General features: G+C 44.2%; 1 protein-coding gene across 4 annotated transcripts in view; it reads right to left on the bottom strand.

Annotated features, from left to right (window-relative positions):
• Window positions 1-16,847, bottom strand: part of LOC143664240 (obscurin-like) — a 177,200-nt gene that overhangs the window by 147,401 nt on the left and 12,952 nt on the right. The window contains exons 3-7 of one of the 4 annotated variants that reach the window (XM_077137909.1): window positions 16,462-16,737; window positions 11,890-12,165; window positions 9,934-10,209; window positions 5,360-5,635; window positions 3,405-3,680 (exon numbers count right to left, since the gene is read on the bottom strand). In XM_077137909.1, coding sequence (XP_076994024.1) covers window positions 3,405-3,680; window positions 5,360-5,635; window positions 9,934-10,209; window positions 11,890-12,154 — 1,093 coding nt within the window. In that variant the 5' untranslated portion in view covers window positions 12,155-12,165; window positions 16,462-16,737. Of the gene's footprint in view, window positions 1-3,404; window positions 3,681-5,359; window positions 5,636-9,933; window positions 10,210-11,889; window positions 12,166-16,461; window positions 16,738-16,847 lie in introns of those variants that run through there. The other 3 variants (XM_077137910.1, XM_077137912.1, XM_077137911.1) reach the window with 3 other exon arrangements.

Below are 16,847 nucleotides of genomic sequence, written 5' to 3' on the forward strand. Positions count from 1 at the left end.
TGTGGCAAGAGCAAGTCCATCCCCTTTTCTGAGCAGCAAATACCACAGTCTATTAATACATTCTGCACAGATGTTATGTGGGATCTTTCCAGGTGGGATGCTTTAGTAAGACATTTCTTGTGCACTTGTTCCTCTAGGAGAAATACGTCAGGGTCATAATGCTTGCAATCTTTCAATCTTACCAGATGGTACCAGAGAATTTTCAAAAATGACTCTGAGTAATATTCCCACCAGTACTGCATAGGAGTTCCTGTGGCTCCATAGTCTTGCCTACTCTTAATATTGTCAGTTGTTGTAATTTTGGCAAACTCCTCCACGTACCTACCCATGGTGTGATTTGCATTTCAATAATGACTATCACTGTGGAGCACTTCTTGCCAAAGTTTATTGAACATATCTATTTCCTCCTCTGTGGCGTTACTGTAAAAGTCTTACACACAGCTTTTATTAGTGTGGGTTATTTTTTCCTATTGATTCTTTCTATATATTTTGAAGGCCAGAGGTCCCATAGTTATAGGTGTTGCAAAGATCTTCTCCACTTTAAGTACAACGTTTGCCACATTGACAGAAGCACTTTTTCAAATGACAGAAGTTACAGTTGATTAATAATTTTTACTCTATTATTGTTAAGAAAATTGTCAAGCACTTTTTCTTGTCTTTGATGTTAAATGCTATCAAACACTTTTATTCTGCAATTGATAAGATAATCACAATTTTTTTTCTTTTAATTTGTTAACATTATGGATTGTACTGATTTAAATGTCTTAATGGTAAGCCACCCTAGCATTTTTGGAATATAACCTCGGTAGTAGTGCATTACATTCTTCACATATGCTTGAATTCAGTGTGCCAATATTTTGTTCTGGATTTTGGTGTTGGTATCCATAAGAGATGGGCCTTTTGTTTTAATTCCTTTCTTTCTTATTCACACTTTGGTATCATTATAATGGCAGGACATAAAATAAGTCGGAGAACATGTTTTTGCTCTTCTTTAATCTAAAAGATTCTCCAGTCTGGGAATAATTTCTTCCATGAATTTTTGTCAGAGCTTAATAGTGAAGCCATCTGGGGTTGTACTTTGCTCTTTGAGAATATATTTCAATATTGGTTACATTTTTTAATGGGATTGGGCCTCTTTCAGTTGTCTGTTTCTGCTTGAGTCAGTTTTGATATAGTTTTATAGTGATCTGTCCCATTTATAAAAACCTATCAAAGTTACTGCCATCAAATAACATGCAATAATAACTTACAGAAATGTTTCAAAAAAGATACATGCAAGTTTTCAACATGTAAGGATACAAATCCTTACATGTTGAAAAAATACAAAACTGTTAAGTGGTGACAATGTTCAGATTTGACTACAAGTAAGGCTTGAGTTCACTGCATTCTTACCAAACAGAAATAAGAAGTTAGTCCAAGACACCTCAACAAACCAGCCAGGGTGGCACAGACATATACACACTAAATATTATGGACAACCTATGAGAAGAATATTGCTTTACCACCATGTGTCAGTTGCTGCAATAATTCCTCATTAACACAGATTGCTGATGAAGCAAAAGCTTCATATTCCTCTCTACTCCTGCATTTATATATCAAATCCCACAGAGTATTCAGATGCAGAAGAGTCTAACTGAAGATGAATGGATAACATAATTTCTTTAAGATGAAACCCCAACTTCACAGGCATATATTAACCACTCATCATCTCCTGGTTCATTTTTCACAGACATTACTTCAATACAGGGGTCTTTTACAGGAATTTTGTATATGTGTTCACACAGAGAGCATCAATGACCATGCCAAATAAATCAGACTAAAGAGTAAAGGATGATATTGACTGTGTTTTAAAACTTCAACTTCTGTGTGAAACCAAAGGAACAAATGTTTATTTGGTGTAGGAAGTGATATCATGTTGGTTTTTACAGGTTAACTGTGATGACATGATACATCCCAGAGTAATTTGGGCAGAGAATAATAAGTATTCTCCAAGGCTCTTTGGGAGAGTGGGGAAAATGTTGAAATATTAAACTTCCCTACCTGGGGAATTCTGGATATTCTCACAAGCATTGAGGGCTACTAATTTAAGAGGCTGAGTCCTCAATCTTGGTGCTTGCCCTTATGAAACTTATTCCTGCAAAGGAGAAGCTAAGCCTACTTATGTTTATGCCTAAGAATCACTCCCAGAGAACCTCTTTTTTTTTGCTCAGATGTCTCTCAAAGCCAACTTGGCAGGTAAACTCACTGCCCTCCCTCCTATGTGAGACATGACTCCCAGGGGTATAACTCTCTGGCAAGATGGGACAGGACTCCTGGGATGAGGGAGTCTGGCATAATGAAGCTGATAAAGCTTTCTTGACCAAAAGAGGAAAGAGAAAAGAAGCAAAATAAAGTTTCAGTGGCTGAGAGATTTCAAACAGAGTTGAGAGATCATTCTGGAGGTTATTCTTATGCGTTATATAAATATGTTTTAGTTGTTGGTGGATTAGAATAGCTAAAAGGAAATACTTGAAACTGTTGAACAGTATTCCACTAGCCTTGATTCTAGAAGATGATTGTATAACTATATATGACTGTGTAATTGTGAAAACTTTATGGCAGACACTATTTATCCAGTGTATGCAAAGATGAGTAAAAATATGAGAACAAAAAATGAATAAATAACAGGACTGGATAAGGGGCATGGAATTTCGGGTATTCTTTTTCACTTTTATTTTTATTCTTAAGTGTTTTTTTTGAGTAACGAAAATGTTCAAAAATTGTGATGATGAATGCACAACTATGTGACAATACTGTGAATGATTGTATACTTTGGATGATTATATGGTATGTGAATATATCTCAATAAAATTGCATTAAAAAATAAATAACCATGCCAAAGAGAGGAAACAGATTCCAAGGCACATTAAACTTTGATACACTAAGGTATAGTCTTGATATAAATCCCAGTACATTATAAGACTGGGGCAAGGTCTACCCTTTCCTGGACAATGGAACTTAAACATTTCTTGTGAGTCAGCAGCTCAAAGCAGTACAGGATAAAGGTATATGGTAGACCATCCAACAAGGAGAAATTAAGAGATCTCCAGATGAGAGGTGCAAGTCTACAACAGATTAGAAGCACCAGGTACAAAGAAACACAAGGAGGATTCAGGGCAGGAGCTGAGAATAGGTGATCCAGGATTACTGCATGGTACACCATTGGAGGTATACAAGAATGGACCCCTCCCTCTACTGTACACAACCTTCCCATCCACACGCTCTAGACCCTGCCACTGGTGTGGAAATGTGAGAAATAAAAGGACGAAATCTCATTTAAGACACCCACAGTGATGGTCAGAGCAATAAGTCAATCCAACCATGAACTCCACACAAGGCTCAGTTACCATCCCTAAAGAACCCACCTGTGACGTCCAGGCGGAAGGAGACCTTCTGGCCCCCGGCCTCACAGCTGTACTCCCCGGCGTCCGCCTTGCCCGCCTGCTGCACCACCAGCCGCCGCCCACGGCCCGTGGCCTCCACGCGCACTCTCGAGCTTGCGTTGAGCTTCTTGCCGTCCTTGTACCACGTCACCTCCGTCTGGGCCTGGGCCACCACGCAGCTCAGCGCGGCGCTGCTCCCCGCCTCGGCCTGCACCTCGCTGCGTGCCGGCTGCTCCTTGGCAAACACCACCTTGGGCTCTGGCGGACAGGGAGGAACACGCGCGGTCAGGGTCTCAGACCACACCTAGGACATGGCACAGAACCTGGAGCTCACGCCAGAGCCCAGGGATGGCCAAGGCAGGAAAATTCCGACTGACAAGGAAGACACCTACAGTATCTAACAACAGAGACAGTAGAACAATGTGTAAATGAGAACACAGCTCTTCGGGTCTATGCACACCCTAAAACGGTTCACAAGGGATTTCAGCTCCAGCCCCGCATTCATCGCAGGGCTCTACCCACTCCTGAAGCACACGTGGATTCCGGCCACAGTGACGCACGTGCGCTTGCACGCTTGCCCATCCTGCTCTCGGTCCTCCGCTCTCCAGGCCTCCACCCGCGCCCTTCTCACAACGGTACCCCGAAGGCTGTACATCAGGGCTGGGGCCGCAGCCAAGGGGGCCGCAGACGGCAGGATCGTGAGCGTGAAGGCGGAGGTAGCCCGGCGCATCCCACCTTTTTAAAAGCCCGCCCGTTTTGTTCGCTTGGGCCTACACAGGAAAGGCGAAAAGCTGAGTGATACGTGGGCCAATCAGGAGAGAGGGGCGTGCCAGTGTAGGCCAATCAAGACAAAGCTGTGTCCTTAAGTACGCCAATCAGCAGAGCAATGCGCCACGCATGAACCAATCAAAGGATAGCTGAGTGCGGGACGATGGGCCAATCACGAGGAAGCCGTGTGCCCCATGTAGGCCAATCAAGAGGAAGCTCAGTGCCCCCGTGGGCCAATCATGAGGAAGCTGAGCACCCACACGGGCCAATCAGGAGGCCGAGTGGCTTCACCCAGCCTGGGGTCTTTATCCCTTTGCAGTGGCTGAGGTGGACAGCTCCCGCAGGGAGACAGGAGGGAAGGAGGGATAGATGGACAGATGGTAATGATTAACGGGGCAGTGCTCAGAGGGAGCAGCCCAAGCTGAGCCATAGCGAGTGAGGAGCAGGCAGGCCTGGGAGGGAAGGGTTTGGAACATAGCGCCTTGCCGTACATACCCCATCATGACTCATGCCCACATCCCACAGAGAAAAGTCCCCATGCCACCTTAGGGGCTGTTCCACCCGTGCAGGCCCGAGCCTAAGCCGAGACCCTACCACCTGGACGGCCGTAGGACAGCCGTTCGCAGCTGCACTGGCCCCTGACACCAGCTTCTGGGCTGTAGCACAGGACTACAGAGACAACTGGGGGGCCTGTGCCCTGCATGTCAGCCCCCGGCTGGAGGCTGAGATCCGGTCTGCACCACACCCAGCGACCTGAGCTGAGCCAGAAGATGCGGGGGGTAGCAGAGGACTCCAGTGGCCCTGTGGGGACACATCCTAGCCCCTGACCACTCCCAGACTGTAGGAGTGGCCAGGGCTCTGCTCTCCACTGCTAAACCAAAAGAACGCAGTGACCTAGCAGCAGGAGTGGGATTTTCTTCTAACAATAAGCACAGGGCAATGACAGAGTCGGTTCTGCCGTGGGTCTGCTCCGTTCTGCTTAGACAAGGACACAAGACCTGCAGGATCTGGGAGATGGCATGCAAAGCTAGGGTCCAAGATGCTGAGGGCCACCAAGAGGGAAGCTGCCACAGTCTTGGAGTGCATCGGACTGTTCAAATGTGCCCTTGGGAGTTTCACACACAACACTCGAGGGTTTCCTCTGCCCTCCACCCACTGCTGGGACTCACCTGTGACGTCCAGGTGGAAGGAGACCTTCTGGCCCCCGGCCTCACAGCTGTACTCCCCGGCGTCCGCCTTGCCCGCCTGCTGCACCACCAGCTGCCGACCTAGGCCTGTGGCCTCTATGTGCACCCTCGAGCTCGCATTGAGTTTTTTCCCGTCCTTGTACCACGTCACCTCCGTCTGGGACTGAGCCACTTTGCAGCTCAGTGTGGCGCTGCTCCCCGCCTCAGCCTGCACCTCACTGCATGCCGGCTGCTCCTTGGCAAACATCACCTTGGGCTCTGGGGGGACAGGGAGGAACACACAGGGTCAGAGAGTCTACCTAAGTCAGGAGGATTGAAGGAAAAGAAGGTCTGGAAAAGGAGGTAGAATATCACAAGTTTCTACCTCTTGTGTAGTGGTTCTGCCACTAGCTGTGTTCTGAGCAAGTCCACCTCCTTCTGAGCACCAAATACCATGATCTGTTTATACATTCTACACTGATAGCACATGGGATCTTTCCGGGTGGAGATGTTTTAGTAAGTCATTTTCTGTGCCCCTCTAGGAGAAAAACATAAGGGTTCTGATGTGTGCAACTCTCAGGCTTACTAGATGATGCCAGAGTTTTCGAAAATGACTGTCTGAATAATATTCCCACCATCGGTGCATGGGAGCTCCTGTGGCTCCACAGTCTCGCCTACTCTTTATTCTGTCGGCTGTAACTTCTTGTAAACTGCTCCATGAATCTACCTGTGGCTTTAATTTACAGCTTCTTAATGCCTATCACTGAGGAGCAGAAGCACATTTTTCCCAAAGTTTATTGGGCATATAAGTAAACTCTTCCATGGTGTCACTGCATAAGTCTTGCGCACAAATTTTTACAGTGTGGGTTATTTTTTCTTATTATTCTTTAGGAATTCTTTATATATTTTTAATGCTAGAGCTACCAGAGTAGTCAAGATATTCTCCACCTTTGTGCTTCCTTTTTCACTCTTACATGGTGTATTTTAATGAAGCAAAGACTTATATTTAATGCCATGAAATACATTAATTGCACCTTTTGAGGAGCGCATGTCTTTTGTATTAAGAAATCTTTCCTTATTCAGTTTCATTAAAAATACACACAATTTTCTAAGAGGGTAATATATTACCTTTCACATTATCTCTATTACCCTTTAGTTGATTTTTTGTGTGTGTGGTGGGTGGTAGGGTCTAATTTTTTTCCATATGGTTTAATGGCCCACGCACTGTTTGTGAAAACTCCATCCTTTTCTACACCATACATATGACAATGTGATAAAAATAAGGATATGAGGGTAATATTCATGCATAGGTCTTTCTGAACTTATTACTTTGTTTCTTTGGTCTTCACTACCTACATTTAAAACACTGTCCTCATAAAAAGGGTGAATAGATGGTAGAGCAAATTTTGTCTTTGTCAATAGTGTCTTCTTCACACTTCACTCTTGGATATAGACTGCCATGTTCAACGCCTCTCCCAAAAAAATCTGCTGGGATTTTCATTGGGAATAAATATCTCTGATTTTCCATGGATATCTCTCCATTCATTTAGGTCTGTACTGTCTCTCAAAAATGTTTCCCAAAATTCCCCACAGGGCTCTTAAAATTTTTTAACTAGATATGGCATTTGAAACATGATACTTTGAACATTTAAATCTGTTAAAATTTCATTTTCCAGTTGCTTGTAGCTATTATATAGATGAAATAGTTGGAGACTTCAGCACACCACTCTCACCCATGGATAGGACATTTAGACAGAGGATAAATAAGGAAACAGGGACTCGTATAATATGATAAATGAAATAGACCTAACAGACATTTACGGAACATGACACCCACTATAGCAGAATATACACTCTTCTCAAGTGCTCACGGATCATTCTCTGGTAAGGGCACATGCTGGGTCCCAAAGCAAAGCTCAATAACATCAAAACTACTGAAATTATACAAAGTACATTCTCTGGTCATAAAGGAACGAAACTGAAAATCCGTAACAGGTGGAAGACTGGAAATTCACAAATTTATGGAAGTTAAACAACACACTCTAAAATAATCAGTGGGCCAAAGAAGAAATTGCAAGAGAAATCAATAAATTAAGATTAATTAAAATGAGAACACAACATATCAAAACTATGGGATGAAGAGAAGGCAGCATTGAGAAGAGCATTTATTGCCCTAAATGCCAACATTTGAAAAAAAGAAAGAGCTAAAATCAAAGACCTATCTGTACACCTGGAGGAACTAGAAAAAGAACAGCAAACTAATCCTAAAGCAAAAAGGAGAGAAATAACAAAGATTAGAGCAGAAATAAATGAAATTGAGCATGAGAAAATATTAGAGAGAATCAAAAAAAGCAGAAGTTGGTTTGTTGAGAAAATCAATAAAATTAACAAATCCTACAATAGACTGACAGAGGGAAAAAAGCGAGAAGATGCAAATAAAATCAGAAATGAGAGGGGAGGACATTACTACTGACTCCACAGAAATAAAAAAGATCATAAAAGGATACTATGAGCAACTGCACGTCAACAAATTAGACAACTTTGATGAAATGGACAACTGTGTAGAAACAGCACAGCAACCTACATGTCTCTAGAAGAAACAGTAGACCTGAACAAACCAATCACAAAAAAAGAGATTGAACAGGTCATCAAAAGCCTCCCGACAAATAAAAGCCCAGTATCGAATGGCTTCAAATGTGAATTCTACCAATCATTCCAAGAATTAATGCCATTCCTGCTCAAATGAGTCCAAAAAATTGAAGAGAAGGGAACACTACCTATAACCTTGTTCTATGAAACCAAAATTACCCTAACACCTAAGCCAGACAAAGAACAAGAAAAGAAAATTCCAGATCAACTTTGCTAATGAATATAGCTGCAAAAATCCTCAACAAAATACTTGCAAATAGAATCAAAGAGCATATTAAAACAATTATACACCATAATCAAGTGGTCTTTACCCGTGGTATGCAAGGATGGTCCAATACAAGAAAATCAATTAATGTAGTACACCCACATTAACAAATCAAATGGGAAAACCATTAATACACAAAAATCAGGAGTATTTTTATACAGTAGTGATAAGTAATCTGAGGAGGAAATTTAAAAAAATTCCATCTAAAATTGCAAATAAAAGAATCAAATACCTAGAATAAACTTAACCAAGGATATAAATGACCTATCATGGAAAACTAGAAAACACTGCTAAAAGAAATCAAAGAAGACATAAATAGGTGGAAGGACATAACGTGATCATGGATTGGAAGACCAAATATAGTTACGATGTCAGTTCTACCAAACTGATTCACTGATTCAACACAATACCAATCAAAATCTCAACAGCTCACTTCGCAGAAATGGAAAAATCAATAATCAAATATATTTGGAAGAGCAAGGTACCCCAAATAGCCAAAAATATCTTGAGAAAGATAGTTAAGTTGGAGGACTCACTCCTCCTGACTTTAAGGCATATCACAAAGCTACAGTGGTAGAGAAAGAGCATAGTACTGGGATAAGGATAGATAAACGGAATTGAATTGAGAGTTCAGAGAGAGACACTCAGATCTATGGTCAAATGATTTTTGGTAAGGCAGCAAATTCTACTTGACTGGGACAGAATAGTATCTTCAAACGGTGCTTGGAAAACTGGGTATGCATATCCGAAAGAATGAAAGAGGACCCCTATTGCATACTGTATACAAAAATGAACGCAAAATGGATCAAAGACCTAAACATTAGAGCTATGGCCATAAAAGCCCTAGAAGAAAATGTAGGGAATATCTTAAATACCTTGTGGTAGGGGATGTTTTCTTACACCTGACACCCAAAGTGCAAGCAATGAAAGAGGAAATGAATGGGTGCTCTTCAAAATTGAATACTTTTGTGCTTCAAAGGATTTTGTCAAGAAAGTGAAAAGGTAGCCTATTCAATAGAAGAAAATATTTAGAAACCACAACAATACAGTGAACTATACAGGGTTTTTTTTTTTTTTTTTTACATATACGTAAAAGAGAACATGAATATCCAAGTCAAAAAGAGGAAACAGATTCAAAGGCACCTAAAATTTGGATACATTAAGGTGCAGTCTTGATATAACTCCAGTATGAGAGGAGTGAGGCAAGGTCTTATGTTACCAGGACAATGGAAATCGAACATCTCTAGTGAATGTGAAGATCAAAGTGGTGCTGGATGAGGGTAGGTGGAAGCTACCCAGACCACCCAAAAGGAGGAAATCCACAGATTCCCAGGTGAGAGGTAAAGAGTCTACCTCGGACCAGAAGCACCAGGTAGAGCCAGAGGCCACACACCGAGATACACAAGGAGGATTCAGGGCAGGTGTAGGGAACATGTGATTCAGTATTACTGCATGGCCACTCCACTGGAGGTATATAAGAATGGACCCTCTCCCTTTTGTACGCTCCCTTCCCATTCGAGCTCCCTAGACCCTGCCACTGACATGAAATGGGACACATAAGGGGTGACGTCTCATGAAGATGCCCACAGAAACCATCAGAGACCTAAGCCAATCCCACCATCAACTCCAAACAAGGCTGAGTTACCATCCCTAAAGAACCCACCTGTGACGTCCAGGCGGAAGGAGACCTTCTGGCCCCCGGCCTCACAGCTGTACTCCCCGGCGTCCGCCTTGCCCGCCTGCTGCACCACCAGCCGCCGCCCACGGCCCGTGGCCTCCACGCGCACTCTCGAGCTTGCGTTGAGCTTCTTGCCGTCCTTGTACCACGTCACCTCCGTCTGGGCCTGGGCCACCTCGCAGCTCAGCGTGGCGCTGCTCCCCGCCTCGGCCTGCACCTCGCTGCGTGCCGGCTGCTCCTTGGCAAACACCACCTTGGGCTCTGGCGGACAGGGAGGAACACGCGCGGTCAGGGTCTCAGACCACACCTAGGACATGGCACAGAACCTGGAGCTCACACCAGAGCCCAGGGATGGCCAAGGCAGGAAAATTCCGACTGACAAGGAAGACACCTACAGTATCTAACAACAGAGACAGTATAACAATGTGTAAATGAGAACACAGCTCTTCGGGTCTATGCACACCCTAAAACGGTTCACAAGGGATTTCAGCTCCAGCCCCGCATTCATCGCAGGGCTCTACCCACTCCTGAAGCACACGTGGATTCCGGCCACAGCGACGCACGTGCGCTTGCACGCTTGCCCATCCTGCTCTCGGTCCTCCGCTCTCCAGGCCTCCACCCGCGCCCTTCTCACAACGGTACCCCGAAGGCTGTACATCAGGGCTGGGGCCGCAGCCAAGGGGGCCGCAGACGGCAGGATCGTGAGCGTGAAGGCGGAGGTAGCCCGGCGCATCCCACCTTTTTAAAAGCCCGCCCGTTTTGTTCGCTTGGGCCTACACAGGAAAGGCGAAAAGCTGAGTGATACGTGGGCCAATCAGGAGAGAGGGGCGTGCCAGTGTAGGCCAATCAAGACAAAGCTGTGTCCTTAAGTACGCCAATCAGCAGAGCAATGCGCCACGCATGAACCAATCAAAGGATAGCTGAGTGCGGGACGATGGGCCAATCACGAGGAAGCCGTGTGCCCCATGTAGGCCAATCAAGAGGAAGCTCAGTGCCCCCGTGGGCCAATCATGAGGAAGCTGAGCACCCACACGGGCCAATCAGGAGGCCGAGTGGCTTCACCCAGCCTGGGGTCTTTATCCCTTTGCAGTGGCTGAGGTGGACAGCTCCCGCAGGGAGACAGGAGGGAAGGAGGGATGGATGGACAGATGGTAATTATTAACGGGACAGTGCTCAGAGGGAGCAGCCCAAGCTGAGCCATAGCGAGTGAGGAGCAGGCAGGCCTGGGAGGGAAGGGTTTGGAACATAGCGCCTTGCCGTACATACCCCATCATGACTCATGCCCACATCCCACAGAGAAAAGTCCCCATGCCACCTTAGGGGCTGTTCCACCCGTGCAGGCCCGAGCCTAAGCCGAGACCCTACCACCTGGATGGCCGTAGGACAGCCGTTCGCAGCTGCACTGGCCCCTGACACCAGCTTCTGGGCTGTAGCACAGGACTACAGAGACAACTGGGGGGCCTGTGCCCTGCATGTCAGCCCCCGGCTGGAGGCTGAGATCCGGTCTGCACCACACCCAGCGACCTGAGCTGAGCCAGAAGATGCGGGGGGGTAGCAGAGGACTCCAGTGGCCCTGTGGGGACACATCCTAGCCCCTGACCACTCCCAGACTGTAGGAGTGGCCAGGGCTCTGCTCTCCGCTGCTAAACCAAAAGAACGCAGTGACCTAGCAGCAGGAGTGGGATTTTCTTCTAACAATAAGCACAGGGCAATGACAGAGTCGGTTCTGCCGTGGGTCTGCTCCGTTCTGCTTAGACAAGGACACAAGACCTGCAGGATCTGGGAGGTGGCATGCAAAGCTAGGGACCAAGATGCTGAGGGCCACCAAGAGGGAAGCTGCCACAGTCTTGGAGTGCATCGGACTGTTCAACTGTGCCCTTGGGAGTTTCACACACAACACTCGAGGGTTTCCTCTGCCCTCCACCCATTGCTGGGACTCACCTGTGACGTCCAGGTGGAAGGAGACCTTCTGGCCCCCGGCCTCACAGCTGTACTCCCCGGCGTCCGCCTTGCCCGCCTGCTGCACCACCAGCTGCCGACCTAGGCCTGTGGCCTCTATGTGCACCCTCGAGCTCGCATTGAGTTTTTTCCCGTCCTTGTACCACGTCACCTCCGTCTGGGACTGAGCCACTTTGCAGCTCAGTGTGGCGCTGCTCCCCGCCTCAGCCTGCACCTCACTGCATGCCGGCTGCTCCTTGGCAAACATCACCTTGGGCTCTGGGGGACAGGGAGGAACACACAGGGTCAGAGAGTCTACCTAAGTCAGGAGGATTGAAGGAAAAGAAGGTCTGGAAAAGGAGGTAGAATATCACAAGTTTCTACCTCTTGTGTAGTGGTTCTGCCACTAGCTGTGTTCTGAGCAAGTCCACCTCCTTCTGAGCACCAAATACCATGATCTGTTTATACATTCTACACTGATAGCACATGGGATCTTTCCGGGTGGAGATGTTTTAGTAAGTCATTTTCTGTGCCCCTCTAGGAGAAAAACATAAGGGTTCTGATGTGTGCAACTCTCAGGCTTACTAGATGATGCCAGAGTTTTCGAAAATGACTGTCTGAATAATATTCCCACCATCGGTGCATGGGAGCTCCTGTGGCTCCACAGTCTCGCCTACTCTTTATTCTGTCGGCTGTAACTTCTTGTAAACTGCTCCATGAATCTACCTGTGGCTCTAATTTACAGCTTCTTAATGCCTATCACTGAGGAGCAGAAGCACATTTTTCCCAAAGTTTATTGGGCATATAAGTAAACTCTTCCATGGTGTCACTGCATAAGTCTTGCGCACAAATTTTTATAGTGTGGGTTATTTTTTCTTATTATTCTTTAGGAATTCTTTATATATTTTTAATGCTAGAGCTACCAGAGTAGTCAAGATATTCTCCACCTTTGTGCTTCCTTTTTCACTCTTACATGGTGTACTTTAATGAAGCAAAGACATATTTAATGCCATGAAATACATTAACTGCACCTTTTGAGGAGCGCATGTCTTTTGTATTAAGAAATCTTTCCTTATTCAGTTTCATTAAAAATACACACAATTTTCTAAGAGGGTAATATATTACCTTTCACATTATCTCTATTACCCTTTAGTTGATTTTTTGTGTGTGTGGTGGGTGGTAGGGTCTAATTTTTTTCCATATGGTTTAATGGCCCACGCACTGTTTGTGAAAACTCCATCCTTTTCTACACCATACATATGACAATGTGATAAAAATAAGGATATGAGGGTAATATTCATGCATAGGTCTTTCTGAACTTATTACTTTGTTTCTTTGGTCTTCACTACCTACATTTAAAACACTGTCCTCATAAAAAGGGTGAATAGATGGTAGAGCAAATTTTGTCTTTGTCAATAGTGTCTTCTTCACACTTCACTCTTGGATATAGACTGCCATGTTCAACGCCTCTCCCAAAAAAATCTGCTGGGATTTTCATTGGGAATAAATATCTCTGATTTTCCATGGATATCTCTCCATTCATTTAGGTCTGTACTGTCTCTCAAAAATGTTTCCCAAAATTCCCCACAGGGCTCTTAAAATTTTTTAACTAGATATGGCATTTGAAACATGATACTTTGAACATTTAAATCTGTTAAAATTTCATTTTCCAGTTGCTTGTAGCTATTATATAGATGAAATAGTTGGAGACTTCAGCACACCACTCTCACCCATGGATAGGACATTTAGACAGAGGATAAATAAGGAAACAGGGACTCGTATAATATGATAAATGAAATAGACCTAACAGACATTTACGGAACATGACACCCACTATAGCAGAATATACACTCTTCTCAAGTGCTCACGGATCATTCTCTGGTAAGGGCACATGCTGGGTCCCAAAGCAAAGCTCAATAACATCAAAACTACTGAAATTATACAAAGTACATTCTCTGGTCATAAAGGAACGAAACTGAAAATCCGTAACAGGTGGAAGACTGGAAATTCACAAATTTATGGAAGTTAAACAACACACTCTAAAATAATCAGTGGGCCAAAGAAGAAATTGCAAGAGAAATCAATAAATTAAGATTAATTAAAATGAGAACACAACATATCAAAACTATGGGATGAAGAGAAGGCAGCATTGAGAAGAGCATTTATTGCCCTAAATGCCAACATTTGAAAAAAAGAAAGAGCTAAAATCAAAGACCTATCTGTACACCTGGAGGAACTAGAAAAAGAACAGCAAACTAATCCTAAAGCAAAAAGGAGAGAAATAACAAAGATTAGAGCAGAAATAAATGAAATTGAGCATGAGAAAATATTAGAGAGAATCAAAAAAAGCAGAAGTTGGTTTGTTGAGAAAATCAATAAAATTAACAAATCCTACAATAGACTGACAGAGGGAAAAAAGCGAGAAGATGCAAATAAAATCAGAAATGAGAGGGGAGGACATTACTACTGACTCCACAGAAATAAAAAAGATCATAAAAGGATACTATGAGCAACTGCACGTCAACAAATTAGACAACTTTGATGAAATGGACAACTGTGTAGAAACAGCACAGCAACCTACATGTCTCTAGAAGAAACAGTAGACCTGAACAAACCAATCACAAAAAAAGAGATTGAACAGGTCATCAAAAGCCTCCCGACAAATAAAAGCCCAGTATCGAATGGCTTCAAATGTGAATTCTACCAATCATTCCAAGAATTAATGCCATTCCTGCTCAAATGAGTCCAAAAAATTGAAGAGAAGGGAACACTACCTATAACCTTGTTCTATGAAACCAAAATTACCCTAACACCTAAGCCAGACAAAGAACAAGAAAAGAAAATTCCAGATCAACTTTGCTAATGAATATAGCTGCAAAAATCCTCAACAAAATACTTGCAAATAGAATCAAAGAGCATATTAAAACAATTATACACCATAATCAAGTGGTCTTTACCCGTGGTATGCAAGGATGGTCCAATACAAGAAAATCAATTAATGTAGTACACCCACATTAACAAATCAAATGGGAAAACCATTAATACACAAAAATCAGGAGTATTTTTATACAGTAGTGATAAGTAATCTGAGGAGGAAATTTAAAAAAATTCCATCTAAAATTGCAAATAAAAGAATCAAATACCTAGAATAAACTTAACCAAGGATATAAATGACCTATCATGGAAAACTAGAAAACACTGCTAAAAGAAATCAAAGAAGACATAAATAGGTGGAAGGACATAACGTGATCATGGATTGGAAGACCAAATATAGTTACGATGTCAGTTCTACCAAACTGATTCACTGATTCAACACAATACCAATCAAAATCTCAACAGCTCACTTCGCAGAAATGGAAAAATCAATAATCAAATATATTTGGAAGAGCAAGGTACCCCAAATAGCCAAAAATATCTTGAGAAAGATAGTTAAGTTGGAGGACTCACTCCTCCTGACTTTAAGGCATATCACAAAGCTACAGTGGTAGAGAAAGAGCATAGTACTGGGATAAGGATAGATAAACGGAATTGAATTGAGAGTTCAGAGAGAGACACTCAGATCTATGGTCAAATGATTTTTGGTAAGGCAGCAAATTCTACTTGACTGGGACAGAATAGTATCTTCAAACGGTGCTTGGAAAACTGGGTATGCATATCCGAAAGAATGAAAGAGGACCCCTATTGCATACTGTATACAAAAATGAACGCAAAATGGATCAAAGACCTAAACATTAGAGCTATGGCCATAAAAGCCCTAGAAGAAAATGTAGGGAATATCTTAAATACCTTGTGGTAGGGGATGTTTTCTTACACCTGACACCCAAAGTGCAAGCAATGAAAGAGGAAATGAATGGGTGCTCTTCAAAATTGAATACTTTTGTGCTTCAAAGGATTTTGTCAAGAAAGTGAAAAGGTAGCCTATTCAATAGAAGAAAATATTTAGAAACCACAACAATACAGTGAACTATACAGGGTTTTTTTTTTTTTTTTTTTACATATACGTAAAAGAGAACATGAATATCCAAGTCAAAAAGAGGAAACAGATTCAAAGGCACCTAAAATTTGGATACATTAAGGTGCAGTCTTGATATAACTCCAGTATGAGAGGAGTGAGGCAAGGTCTTATGTTACCAGGACAATGGAAATCGAACATCTCTAGTGAATGTGAAGATCAAAGTGGTGCTGGATGAGGGTAGGTGGAAGCTACCCAGACCACCCAAAAGGAGGAAATCCACAGATTCCCAGGTGAGAGGTAAAGAGTCTACCTCGGACCAGAAGCACCAGGTAGAGCCAGAGGCCACACACCGAGATACACAAGGAGGATTCAGGGCAGGTGTAGGGAACATGTGATTCAGTATTACTGCATGGCCACTCCACTGGAGGTATATAAGAATGGACCCTCTCCCTTTTGTACGCTCCCTTCCCATTCGAGCTCCCTAGACCCTGCCACTGACATGAAATGGGACACATAAGGGGTGACGTCTCATGAAGATGCCCACAGAAACCATCAGAGACCTAAGCCAATCCCACCATCAACTCCAAACAAGGCTGAGTTACCATCCCTAAAGAACCCACCTGTGACGTCCAGGCGGAAGGAGACCTTCTGGCCCCCGGCCTCACAGCTGTACTCCCCGGCGTCCGCCTTGCCCGCCTGCTGCACCACCAGCCGCCGCCCACGGCCCGTGGCCTCCACGCGCACTCTCGAGCTTGCGTTGAGCTTCTTGCCGTCCTTGTACCACGTCACCTCCGTCTGGGCCTGGGCCACCACGCAGCTCAGCGCGGCGCTGCTCCCCGCCTCGGCCTGCACCTCGCTGCGTGCCGGCTGCTCCTTGGCAAACACCACCTTGGGCTCTGGCGGACAGGGAGGAACACGCGCGGTCAGGGTCTCAGACCACACCTAGGACATGGCACAGAACCTGGAGCTCACGCCAGAGCCCAGGGATGGCCAAGGCAGGAAAATT

The sequence above is a fragment of the Tamandua tetradactyla genome, chromosome 20, assembly GCF_023851605.1.
Source record: "Tamandua tetradactyla isolate mTamTet1 chromosome 20, mTamTet1.pri, whole genome shotgun sequence".
NCBI lineage: Eukaryota > Metazoa > Chordata > Mammalia > Pilosa > Myrmecophagidae > Tamandua > Tamandua tetradactyla.